Source organism: Cimex lectularius, unplaced genomic scaffold (assembly GCF_000648675.2).
Source record: "Cimex lectularius strain Harlan isolate CLEC.00 unplaced genomic scaffold, Clec_2.1 scaffold25, whole genome shotgun sequence".
NCBI classification, from domain to species: domain Eukaryota; kingdom Metazoa; phylum Arthropoda; class Insecta; order Hemiptera; family Cimicidae; genus Cimex; species Cimex lectularius.
In genome coordinates this window covers 1,374,074-1,386,886 of record NW_019392633.1, presented here as the reverse complement: position 1 = coordinate 1,386,886, position 12,813 = coordinate 1,374,074, and the positions used below count along the sequence as shown (strand labels likewise).

At 35.0% G+C, this 12,813-nt stretch overlaps 1 protein-coding gene across 1 annotated transcript; it reads right to left on the bottom strand.

The window, feature by feature from the left end:
• Positions 1-1,561: 1,561 nt before the first annotated feature.
• LOC106668782 lies at positions 1,562-10,832 on the bottom strand. Its single transcript, XM_024224889.1, has 5 exons — positions 10,638-10,832; positions 8,531-8,640; positions 8,363-8,456; positions 8,151-8,300; positions 1,562-8,084 (listed from the first exon to the last, which is right to left on the bottom strand). The coding sequence occupies exons 3-5, from the start codon at positions 8,439-8,441 to the stop codon at positions 3,457-3,459; spliced, it is 4,857 nt and encodes a 1,618-aa protein (XP_024080657.1). The 5' UTR covers positions 8,442-8,456; positions 8,531-8,640; positions 10,638-10,832; the 3' UTR covers positions 1,562-3,456.
• Between the last annotated feature and the right edge of the window lie 1,981 nt (positions 10,833-12,813).

Here is a 12,813-nt window from a genome sequence, read left to right as displayed (position 1 = left end):
ATTAGAAATAAATTAGTTTTATAAACATAATAAAATAATATTAACAGCAATAATAATATATTTGGTAGGATCGGGGATGTGGTTCAATTAATGATCTTAGTTTATTATTAGGAAATCGTGAGATGCGGTGTAGTGTGATGCAGGTTTCAGAAAAACATTTTCCTTATCGTGCCAACGTTTCGATCTTTATTGAGATAATCTTCAGGGCTCAAAATGTTTGTTTTCAGCGTAATTGTGCATTTCTTGCGTGTCGTGTGGAGAGTGTGTTTGGCACTCTCAACACCACACGCAAGAATGGCACAATTATGTTGAAAACAAACAGTTTGAGCCCTGAAGCTGATCTCAATAAAGGTCGAAACGTTGGCAAGATAAAGAAAATGTTTTTCTGAAACCTACATCACATCAGGCCGCATCTCACGATTTCCGAATAATCATCGACTAACGGTCACTAATCACCACACAAATGATCTTAATGTACGCCAAACTTTCGGTGTTTTATTTCACCTTCATCAGAGCTCTACAACGGGTACATATACGTATAACATTTTATAATTGCTCATCTGAGAAAATGAAATACAAAAATTAACTTGTTTTTACAACTTACATTTCTTTATTTACTAAAAAACAATATATTTAGTATAAGAAATGACAAAAAGAGAGAAAAAATATTTATACATGTTGATAAGAGAAAACAATTTTAAATACTGACAGAGATTCTGTAAGTTGTAAAAACAAGTTGTCACTTACACAGATGAGCAATTATAAAATATTATATGTATATGTATCCGTTGTAGAGCCCTGAGGAAAGTGAAATAAAACACTGAAAGTTTGGCGTAGTTTCAACACCAGAACATTCATTGTACCACATCCCTGACCCAACAAAATATATTTTGAATAACAGCTGGTCGATCGCCTTTACAGCAATAATGAATATGGTAAAAAAGGATACTAGGAAGCGGGGTTTGCACTCCCCAGGCACTGCACCCGTCTGGTTTATTGTACCTTCCTAGTTCTTTAGTTCAGTGCAATAGACTGAATCCTTCTCCTTAGAAGTATCAGGTCATTGAGTGTCGCTGCTGCAATTTGATTCCCTAATTTTTTTCCGTACATTAGGTTAAATCTCCATTGAGCTGTTGCTTTGCATTCGAAGATGATATGAGTGGCAGTTTCTTCCTCCTCATTACATAATCTGCAAATGGGATCATCGTTGTATATGCCCATATTGTGCAGATGTTTTCTCAGATGCCAGTGACCTACCACACCTCTGAGTTTGGCCCTCTCCAATAGCGGCAATGCTTTTGCCAGTCTTGGTGAGGGTTGTTTCACCATAAGTTTACTACTTTTCCTTTTGTTTTGTTTGGATCCATTCTGCGATGCAATAATAATAATAAAACATATAATAAAATATACAAAACAATAATGACAATAATATATTTTTAAAATATTAATTACTTATAATGGAATGATGAAACCACATTCTGAAAGAAAAGGAGAAAGAGAAAAAAAGGAAACGGGCAAAAGAAAAGGAAGGGGGAAGAAAAGGAGATGATTTAACACTAGAGAATGAATAATGAAGTTTATTTACATATTTTCAGTACAGTACATGTAACAAGAGTGTAGGGAAAGTGACATAGCACTACAACTTCCTATTTCAATACGATTTATATATATATACAGAAAAGTTATTTAGCATACAAAATTGTAACATGGAAAAAAATGTTTACAAAAAACCACAACCTTATGTTGATTGTACGGAACTCTTAATCAATGATTTAAGGAAAAGAAATATGTGCCAGGTGCACAGGTCCAAGTGGAATCTTCTACTGAAACTCTTCCTTTGTAAGTCACCCCAAGTGCCTTCAATTTTCCCAGCATCCCCTGATGAGTTGAATGCTCGTTTTGTTCAGTCTAGCCATTCCAGTGGCCTTCTCAACTGTCCCCCATCTTCACCGGTTTTATTTTACTTACATCTTGCCCAACACAATTAATAAACACCATGAGTATTAGACAAAACTGGATTCAGACAGGATACCAGTAAAATTTATCAAGGCCTGTCTTCCAATCATCCCGTACTCCTTTATATTTATAAATTTTCCTTGAAGTAATATTTGGTCAAACCGCTAAATAAAGTCTCTCAACCCTCCTGTCCCAAAGATTTCCGTTCTAATCATGCTTCAATCTGACTTTTGACCTGGTTTCTCTATGAGTTTGGCTATTTTAAAAATATTTTCTTAAGTTCAGATGTATATTCTTGTTCTTGATTTTCCCAAAAGCTTTGACACCATAAACCATTCTCTTCTCTCTAAACTTGTCTTTCCTTCTCCTACAATACTCTTCGATGGTTTCATTCCCTCCTCTCAGCCCGTTCACAAATAGGAATAGGTCCTCATCCCAGGAGGATAGGACATTACTGGTGTTCCTCAAGGCTCCAGTTTATGTCTCCTTCTTTTGTTATTATATTAATGATCTTAATATTCTTAAATATTGCACCTATCACCTCTGTGCAGTTGACTTCCAAATCTACCTCTCCTTTTTACCTCATAACCTGCAATTCTCAATTACATGTATCCAAAAGAATCTAAATGCCTGGGCTGTTGAAAATGGCCATTGGCCTCTCTCTTTCTCTCAGTAACAATGACAGAATGTAATATGATATTGATGGCATACAGCAGTTCTTAAAAGGTGTATAATACACACTCCAACTAATATATCTACATCTACCTATTTATACATTAGGTTATATCCTTCTGTTTTTATTTTATGTAGTTTTTTTATGTTTGAACTAATGAAATTTGTTTGTCATCAAAAATGTCATTTATATCCATTTTTTAAAGTTACCAAGGCGTATGAAAACAAGATTCGGACGGAACAATCTGCTCGATACAGTATGAAGTGAGTGAATGACACCATTCCACGCAATGTCCCAGCAGTCACCTTCATACAGGAAAATTATTAAGCGACTAAAAGTCACTATTTCATACCGGCCGCCTGCCAGTCTCCCCATTTGAATGACAGTATTTGTCCCTATAAATTCTCCTTGATACCAATATCTCATACCAATCACATGTGTGTGAACTGAGTCTAACTGTGGCACCTTTTGCCAACTTGGCATTTTAATTTCCTACAATGTTACATGTCTAGGTATCCACATAAGCACTAGGGATATAGTTAGCCCTTGGTCTTAGGGCCAGTCTGTTTAATGTGGCAAGAACCACGTCTTTAATTGAATTCATTGGAAAAAACATTATTTTTGTAATGTTACCTTTTTTAGTTTGTTTTATGGAAGGTGAATAAATTTAAATCTACTTGTTTATTTGTTGAATTATATAGAACATAAAATTTATTATTGTAATAACATTGTACACTATTTAAAATTCTCTATAAGTGCTAAGAAAACAAAACTGATTACATATTTTTTACATAATAAAACTGAGTTTTGGGTATGAGAGAAAAAACTCACAATTCGTCGAAAGGTAATATTTTGGGTTGAATTGGAGTGTTGTAAGCGCCACTGAGGGGAACAACAAGTTTTCGAAAGTTGAAGGGCATGTAATTTATCACGAACAAAAAGAAGTCGAGTTGAGTGCGGCAGAGGCCAAGTTCCTTTAGTTTTGCTTTCAAGTTTGAAAGCGACGGCTCAGTGTGACCATGAATGACAAGTGTGTATGTATGGTAAAGAGTGATTACAAATTCTTCTGATACTTTCCGAGCCTCTAATTTATACTTATCAGACAAAGACTTTTCTAAAAACTGATATAAACGCTTGTTGACCCATTTTGCAGGCTTATACAATTTCGGCAATGTGAAAGTATTTGCCATTTTTCTCTTCTTTGATGTTATCTCTTTAGAGTCAAACACACTATCCTGTTTTCTTTTGTTCTTGTTTAATGCAGTTTTTATTTTCAGCATGTGTTTTTCAATTGGGTCCAGGTGAGGTGGTTGGCTTATTATCGATTTACTGTTTAAATTAAGAGAATTATTACTGTCTATGCTTGTTGCATCAAAGTCACCTTGACTGTTGCTTACAGTAAAACTGTCTTTAGTTTCCAACAGTGAATTTTTTTGCTGAGAACTTCTTGACTTTGACCTAGTAGATGATGTACAAAACTGTTCATTAACAGATGATTTGTCATGATTGTAAATCGATTCGATGCAATTATTCTGATCAACAGATATATTTCTTCTTGTGCTTCTACGGCTGTTGCTCTGCCCAACCCCATTATCTACATTATCCGCTTGATATATTGCTTTCCGATAGGACTGTTTGATCGGGACTTTGTGGAAAGGTGTACTATGATATATGAGAACTTTTTTATGAGGGAATGATTGGTTAATAGAACTGACATCAAGTGAGCTGTCGTATGACAGATTGCTTATTGTCTTGTCACTCGTCTTGGATTTTCTAGTGGAACTACGATTCCTTTTTGTTGGAGTTTTGGTTTCTTTAACTGCCACATTTGTCGTATTTGCCTTAGACTTCCGTGAAGACACTCGTTTTGAAGGCAAACTGGGTATTGCAAAATTGATAGAGTCATCTTTGCCAGGGTGATTATTTTCAACAACAGTTCTTACATGGCCATTTTCTTCGTCCGCTGACATCCTAGAACGTTTAACACGCTTGAATTGGGATTTTGATTGTGTACTATTTCCTGAATGGGAATTAACATCTGACTCTGATTCTGTAATATGCTGTTCACCTTCTTTAGCAGGTTGAGGAATATCTTTCTGTGCTAATTTATCATTCACGTTTATTGACTTGTCACTCATCTTGGACTTTCTAGTGGAACTACGAGTCCTTTTTGCAGGAGTGGTTTCATTAACTGCCTCATTGGTCGTATTTATCTTCGATTTTTGTGAAGACACTTGTTTTGAAGGCTCACTGGCTATTGTGAAATTAATACTGTTATCTTTGCCAGGAAGATTATTTTCAACGAGAGTTGTAACATGGCCATTTTCATCATTTGCTGACACCATTGAACATTTAGCAAGCATAAATTGGGATTCCAATTGTTTACTGTTTCCTGAATGGGAATTGGCATCTGACTCAGATTCAGTTATGAGTCGTTCACCTTCTTTAGCTTGTTGAGGAATATCTTTCTGGGCTAATTTATCATTCACGTTTATTGTTATGTCACTCATCTTGGACTTTCTAGTGGAACTACGAGTCCTTTTTGCAGGAGTGGTTTCATTAACTGCCTCATTTGTCGTGTTTGTCTTCGATTTGTGTGAAGACACTTGTTTTGAAGGCTCACTGGCTATGGTGAAATTGAAACTGTTATCTTTGCCAGGAAGATTATTTTCAATGAGAGTTGTCACATGGTCATTTTCATCGTCCGCTGACATCCTTTTATCTTCGACAAGCTTAAATTGAGAATTTGATTGTTTACTTTTGCCTGAATGGGAATTAACATCTGACTCTGATTCAGTTATATGTTGTTCACCTTTTTCAGCATTTTGTGGGATATCTCTCTGGACTAATTTTTCATTTATTACTTCAGGTATTGATTCAACTACAGCAATTTGCGATGTACCATTTGAATGTTGTAGATCATCTTCCAATAAATCGGCAGTGGCAAACTCCTGGCTCATCTTTTGTGTTTTTTGCTGCTCTTCCATGCCCACCCTACAATCATTTTCCTTGTTTTTAGTTTGACTATTTTCAAAATTTGTATTGTTCGTTTGTTCAAAAGTCGTTTGTTTTGAAGAAGACGGAGTTTTAACTTTATTAGAACCATCATTTACTTCTTTATTATTGTCATCAAATTTTGGTATGCTAATTACATCTACTTGACTTTCAGTTTGCAAACATACTTCATTATTATTTTCTAGTGATAGTGTTTTAACTCCACTGGAACAGTCATTTGCGTGTTCGTCATTGTCATCAATTGTACATTTACTTGGTATACTAATAACATTTTCTCTTTCATTTTCATCTTGCAATTCCTTATTGTTTTCTAGCGACGATCTAATTAAATTTAACTCTTGTTGGTTTTCCACTACCAAATTGCTCTCTGTACTTGTAGAATCCAATTCATCGATGATTGTTTTGGACAAATAGGGGATTTCCACTTGGGAAGAGTTATCCACTTCGTTTATATTTGGAAAAAAGGGGTTAGAACAATTTTCCACTAGTCTAAAGCTATCATTTTTCTCCACCAATTTAGGCCTTTCCATTGGACAATCATCCAAATCAAAACTATCACTTTGGACATAATCCATTACGTGAGTTTCTACATACTCCATTGAATCTTTCTTTAAAATACATTTGACTTCTTGGTCTAAAGTGTTTAAAATTTTAGATCGAGATTTGTACATGGGAGAGCTATGATATGCCAAGCATTCTTTTTGTGTGTATGATTCCTGTGCATCTAAACTTACGTCAAGAGACTCGTAAGATGAAACATTCAATGTAATATCAGTTATCTGTGACATTTGTGTTGTTTCCAAAGAACTGTCGGTTTTTCTTGATGAAATATCTTCTGTTACAACCTTTGCAGATTTTTTTTTCTTATTTTTAGGCAGATTTTTTTTGACAGGGACACTGGATACATCTTTGTGAGCCAAGTCATCTGGACGAGCAGTGACAATATCATTTTTGCCTTCTTCTAATTGCTTCAAAATATTTTCCTTGATGTTATCGTTAGGTGCTTTTATGTTTTTTCCTTGTAGATTAACTGTATAGTTGTGGTCTGATGTCAGTTCTCCTACATTTGAGTTGTGTTTCACATCCAAACCAGATTGTTCAACTTCTATTGCTGAATGTTCCTTACTTTTACCTTTAGGATCCAATGGAACTTTCAATGTTACATTCAGACTGTCTACATTTGTGGATATTTCAACATTTGACGTATCCAAACAATTTTGGAATGGCTTTTCAACAGGATTTTGTAATAAGTTATCTGATAAAGACCTTTCATGAGTCACTATCTGGTCGCACTCTACCACACACCGTTCAGTTTGTGACTCATTGTTGATACCTACATGATCTGCAGAGTTAGTATTAATTTGAAGGGATTTTTTTTTAGAAGACTTACTTTTGTTAAGCTTGGTCTCTTCTGCCTTATGATCTACACTTTTTTCTTTTTCAAGTTCAGTTTTATTTATTCGTGGAGATGGTTCAACGCATTCAATTGTGGACGTAGGAACATTCTCTGTATTCATTGTTGTTTGACTTTCATCTTTTGTACTATTAACAATTGAAGCGTTGATTTTATGATCATCAGTGGCAGATCCGATTTGATTACTATTTTTCCCTTTGGGCTTCCGCGACGATGAACGGACTTTGCCATTTCTTCTACTGTCGCATGGTGGAGTTTCAATTTGGAAGCTTTGATTTTCTTTGTCTTTTGTTGTATCATCATGACGGGTCTCTTTTAAATCAATTATTTTTTTATTAGTAATGAGATCAAACTGTTCATCTTCATTTTTCAAGTTGGAAAAGTTATTGGTGTGAACTGTTTTATTTTTTGAAGAATCACAGCTTGAATCGAGATCAAATTTGACAGAATATTTTTTACTTCTTCTTCCATTTGAAGCTAAGATTGGATGCCTTACTTCCTCCTCAATCTCGCTGTTTTCTGTTAGTGATAGGTCGATGACAGGTGAATATTTAATATTGTTTAATGTCTTAAATACATTTTCACTGGGTTTCTCTGACAACAAAGAGTTTTCAGCACTTGAAATGGTGCCCAAAACATCAGAGGAAAGCTGTGTCGTCTCATTGAGGTTGAGGTTCACTGAATATTTCTTACAATTTGCAAGTTTCACGAAAGGATTTGTTTTGCTACCACTTTCAGACAAAGATATTTCTTTATCCGTATCATTGAGGTTGAGGTTCACTGAATATTTCTTACAGTTTGCAAGTTTCACGAAAGGATTTGTTTTGCTACTACTTTCAGACAAAGATATTTCTTTATCTGTATCATTAAAAGTGAGATTGACAGTGAGATCCATTTTATGCTTGTTCTCCAATTTCCTCCTCATTGCATTCTTAGGGCTAGTTTTAAGTGTTTCGTTCATGCTATTGTTTCCTGTTTTAGATAAATTAAGTGAATCTTTTAAACTTTTAGCCCATAATCTATTATCTAAAATAATAAAAATGTTAATAAAACGTAAATGTTTCTCATGTCAAGAAAAAGCTGTGGACTTACCTTGGCATCCACGTGGAAAGATGCTTTCTAAACTTGTATTGTTGAGGAAACTATGACTCTCGATCGATTTAATAATTGAAGGTTCGGGAGAGTATTTTACCAACATAGACTCATTCTCAACATCACTACCACTCTTTCGCATTAAATCCACTGGCAGAGAGAAAAAATATATAAATAAACATGTATGATTGTTTTAAATAACATGGACTTACATGCAAGTAAGTTGTTCTGCAGATTAGGCAGCACACCGTTATCCTGGATGGACTTATTTAAAAGCAAGGTTTCATCCATTTTGACAATCGGTTTCTGAGAAAATATAACGCATTAACATGGCATGGTGTTTTTCTAAATGAAGACGTTATTAGGAAGTCTAATCACACCTATTTTTTGACACTGCATTAACTGAGAATTAACAATAGATTTTCTCCTTCAATTGTTAAATTAACATCACACTGAGTCTTTTTCTTCAGTATATGTGCACAATTAACTTCTGAAAATATAATTTTAACATAAATTACAGTAAAATCAGAACAGTTATTATTAACACATGTTTGAAAGTTCTTTTCTGACGTAGACTGAAATGCCAGTTGGCAAATTAATGATTATTGGTGTACACTGTTTCACATCACTATTTTCTTTTTTATGGCTTTAAAGCGCTTAATTTGTGCATGCTTACAGTATGAATTTTACCTACATACTAGCGCTGAGTCAGCTAGAAAAATTTCCATGCTTTCGGTGATGAAACAATAAATATGTACACTGGTGAAAAGTTGTTCAAAAAGTTTGCTTCTGGGAATGAGGGAATTGAAGATGAACCATGGTCTGGTAGACCTTCTGTCTTGAATGACAATGATTTGAGGGGAGCTATGAAACTCAAGTAAGCAATGAAACCGTTTGGTCAAGCTTTCATCGACGACAGGATATAGAAACTGAGCAAATGGTAACAAGCTGCAGCGTCTGGTAGACTTTCTTTCTTGAATGACAACAAATTGACGGAAGCTAACGAATTTAAGTAAGCGATGAAACCATTTGCTCAAGCTTAGATTGACTTGAAAGGATGTGTAAGCTGAGCAAATTGGTTCCTCATAAATTGACCCATGATGATAGTAAGTTGTAGCGTTTAAATATTTGCCTTTCATTGCTTTCACACACAAAGCATAGATGTTTTTGATCAGATTGTCATATAAAAAAAAAAAAAAAAAATGTTCCTGTAACACCAGGAAGGGTGGACTCCAGTAGCTAAGCGGTTAAGGCACTTCTGGATTTTTTCTGACCATTTTCTTAAAATTGAAATGGCACTCATCAATGTAAGGTCTGGGACAGGGTCAGATTTCACTGACCCAGAATTTGTTCCCCCCCCCTGGAAAATGATTTTCTTTGATGAAGAACACCGCCACACCATGGGCTCAATTCACAAACATGTTGTGGGTTCACAAAAATGGAGCCTGAAAGGAGTACACATAAGATGTATAGACCTGCAGTGCTCAGGGAAACGTGTCCATTTCCTGGTTAAGCCACAATAAAAATAATTAAATAAAAAAATAAAATCTTGGGTCGAGGTGCAGGCCTTATGGCCACCTCTTTTTATCCCTATTTTTGTAATGTCCTAAATCTGTAGCAATATTAAAGGCTGTTAATGCTGAATATTTAAGGCAGCTCCAGACATGCGGTATTCGCTGAATTCCGATTACTGCCGCATATTTGCCAAGTTTCAAGATGCTCATCTTGGCATTCGGCAAATAGTGCCTACATTATACACAAATGAGTTTGTACAACCACCTAGTTTGTGCGTATACAGCGAATATTCGCCAAGTGCGAGTCCTCAACTTACTACTAATGGTGAAGGACAACAGTGAAGCTGAGGCTACTGTTTTATGTAGTGCAAACTCAAGTCACAGAGTACTGTTGTCCCATCTTACTTTTGGTCCGTTTCCAAGCATCAGCTTGATCGAGGAACTCCAAGACTGCTATGTTGGGCCAATCCATTCTTAACCAACAGAAACAATGGTAGGTTGTTCTTTCATTAATACATCTAGTAGTTTTGAATCGTTTATTATTAAAAAATAAATAGATGTAAGTAACTGTTGATGGATGACTATTAGTTGGTTTATGTAAAGTACAGTTGATTCCCAAATGTGTGGATGCTTTGAGTTGAGCTACACGAATATTCGTGCACAATGAAGCGGACTAGAAAACCAAGCAAGGTGAGCACCGAATTTTGTGGCTCGGCGAATTCAGCATGTCTGAAGCCCGTTTATATTTACAAATTATGTTGTGGTTTGGTGACCGTAATGGTGACTGATTTGTTGTATAACTAGTGGCTCAGGTTTTGAATTCCAGCTTTGCGCTAGGAATTTCTGACACTTTTGTAACTGACTGATATGGAAAACGAGGGAATTAGTTTTAAAAAAATTCAATTCCAAATGTGTGTAATGATGATCTTGCTCGACAAGAGTATACAGGTTTACCCAAAGTAAAAAGACCAACCTTTTCGTCAATTGGCTCCTCGAAATGATGAGATTGTTACACTGTGATGGCTCTAATAAGGGAAAAAGTGTCGATAAGGCCAATTCTCACATGAAACAAATCAGAAACGGAACAAAATCCACAACTTTTTCACTTTGTCCATTGACCGATTTCTGTTAACGTTTAACAACGGCACGAATTCGTACTGGTAGTTCAAAAATCACTTCGGTTCGGTTTTCACCGTATCGATTAAAAGTTCGAAATATAAATGGTTTAATTTAAAAATATTCTAGTAGTTAATGCAAAAATTCATTTTTCAGAGTAGTAACTGAATTTAATTTGATATATTTTTGAAAGTACAACATTTTTTGAGTTTCAAAATAAAATGTTGCATCGATTTTAATATCGACTTGTTGGTGGCGCCGGGTAGCAGCAACGGTACGTTGACCGGCGCACAGTGGGACGAAAGGCCCAAATCTCTGGCATGGGACAAAAATTAATTTTTTTCTATTCCAAACCCCTACCTATTTGCACCCTCTTACAACCCCTTAGGTATAAGAAAATGCAGCAATTTTCCTGGATACAAAGTAGCATCGTTGTGTATATAAAAAAAAGTATTAGAAATCGACAAGTGAGAGTTAAACATTCGTGAAATTATATTTCAACTTTAACTTTTTCTTGGTTTTCTAATGATGCTACCTGTTTTTTTCATACTAATGAGGTATATTGAAACTGAAAATAACACTTAGGTTTAATAAAATACTGGGTATATTAGATTGACAGTTGATGACACTTGATATTTAGTAACTTTGAGCATGTTGGGTGCATTTAAAAAAAGCTCCAAAAAACTGACTTCACAGTTAAGTATTTAATGAAAGAAATATGAAGGAATTATATCCCCGTTCATCCTATTTTGTCCGCAATACATATTGGAACAAGTGGCTTCTGTGGTCAAGGTCTATTAATACCAACCGTTGTTTCTTTACAGTTTTTATATTGTGGGATTAAGTAACTAGCATTATTGTTATTCTTGTTGCATTCTCGGTACTAACATTTTGTGACAATGTTTGAAACTAACGGTGATTTGTTTAATTTTTTACAAAATCCTACGGATCCAAAAAATTATCTAGAGACTATTATATTATGCTCTTCTCCTGAATAGCTTGTAAAGAAAAAGTTAAAGTTGAAATATAATTTCACGAATGTTTAACTCTCACTTGTCGATTTCTATACTTTTTTTATATACACAACGATGCTACTTTGTATCCAGGAAAATTGCTGCATTTTCTTATACCTAAGGGGTTGTAAGAGGGTGCAAATAGGTAGGGGTTTGGAATAGAAAAAAATTAATTTTTGGCCCATGCCAGAGATTTGGGCCTTTCGTCCCACTGTACAGCGTTCATCACTAAGAGTTACAGTCCCGTGTTCGAATCCTGGGTTTTGAACCCTTGTAAAAAAAGACTTGAAGCACTCAATTGCAATTCCTTTGTTTTATTATTACTTCTTATGTTTTAAGATCGCAGTTGAAACAAGATAGCTTCTTTTTTTCACAACCATTAGGCCAAACTTTTTTTGATGATTCTATACTCCAAAATATCGGACACATATTTGCCACTTCTTGTGATTAGACCCTGGTTTGCCAAGGAAAAAATATCAAAGCTTGATATCATAGTTTGTCAATAACCAAAAAATTCTAAAAGTCAAATATTATTCAAGTAAATTAAGTCATATTTTCTTTCTTTGTGAAACTAACATGAAACTAACTTTTAACACCTCTAGAGGCCCCTAAATATAAATGTTTGTTTAAATTTAAATTCATACATTTTTTTTACCTTGTAAATTTTACAGCTGTTGTTGGAATAACTAATTGAAAGGGCGCCGGTGGCCGCAATGGTTTAGGCGTTGACACAGCGCTCATCACTGTAAGCTTTGTGATGGGTTCGAATCCAGCGGCCCTGCATTCGAACCCGAAAAAAAATTGTCCTTATTTCAGAACTTTTTGAAGAATCTGGTGTGAATGAGTTTTTTCTATTAAATTTTTTTATTAAATTTTTTTTTAAATTTACATTGAACCACATTTATTCAATCTAAATTGTCGTTGTGTGAGTAAACATAGTTTTAGGTCCAAAACAAACTGGATTAGTTCAAACAGCCTAGGCTGTTCTGTACTGTTTGAAGCAAATTGGAATGATTGTTT

Excerpts from the sequence above, each read along its gene's own strand:
- LOC106668782 (XM_024224889.1), bottom strand. The coding sequence starts at position 8,441 with ATGGATGAAACCTTGCTTTTAAATAAGTCCATCCAGGATAACGGTGTG. Across the intron at positions 8,301-8,362 it reads GCAGAACAACTTACTTGCAT|TGGATTTAATGCGAAAGAGT; the intron begins GTAAGTCCATGT and ends TCTCTCTGCCAG. Across the intron at positions 8,085-8,150 it reads CTTTCCACGTGGATGCCAAG|ATAATAGATTATGGGCTAAA; the intron begins GTAAGTCCACAG and ends TTATTATTTTAG.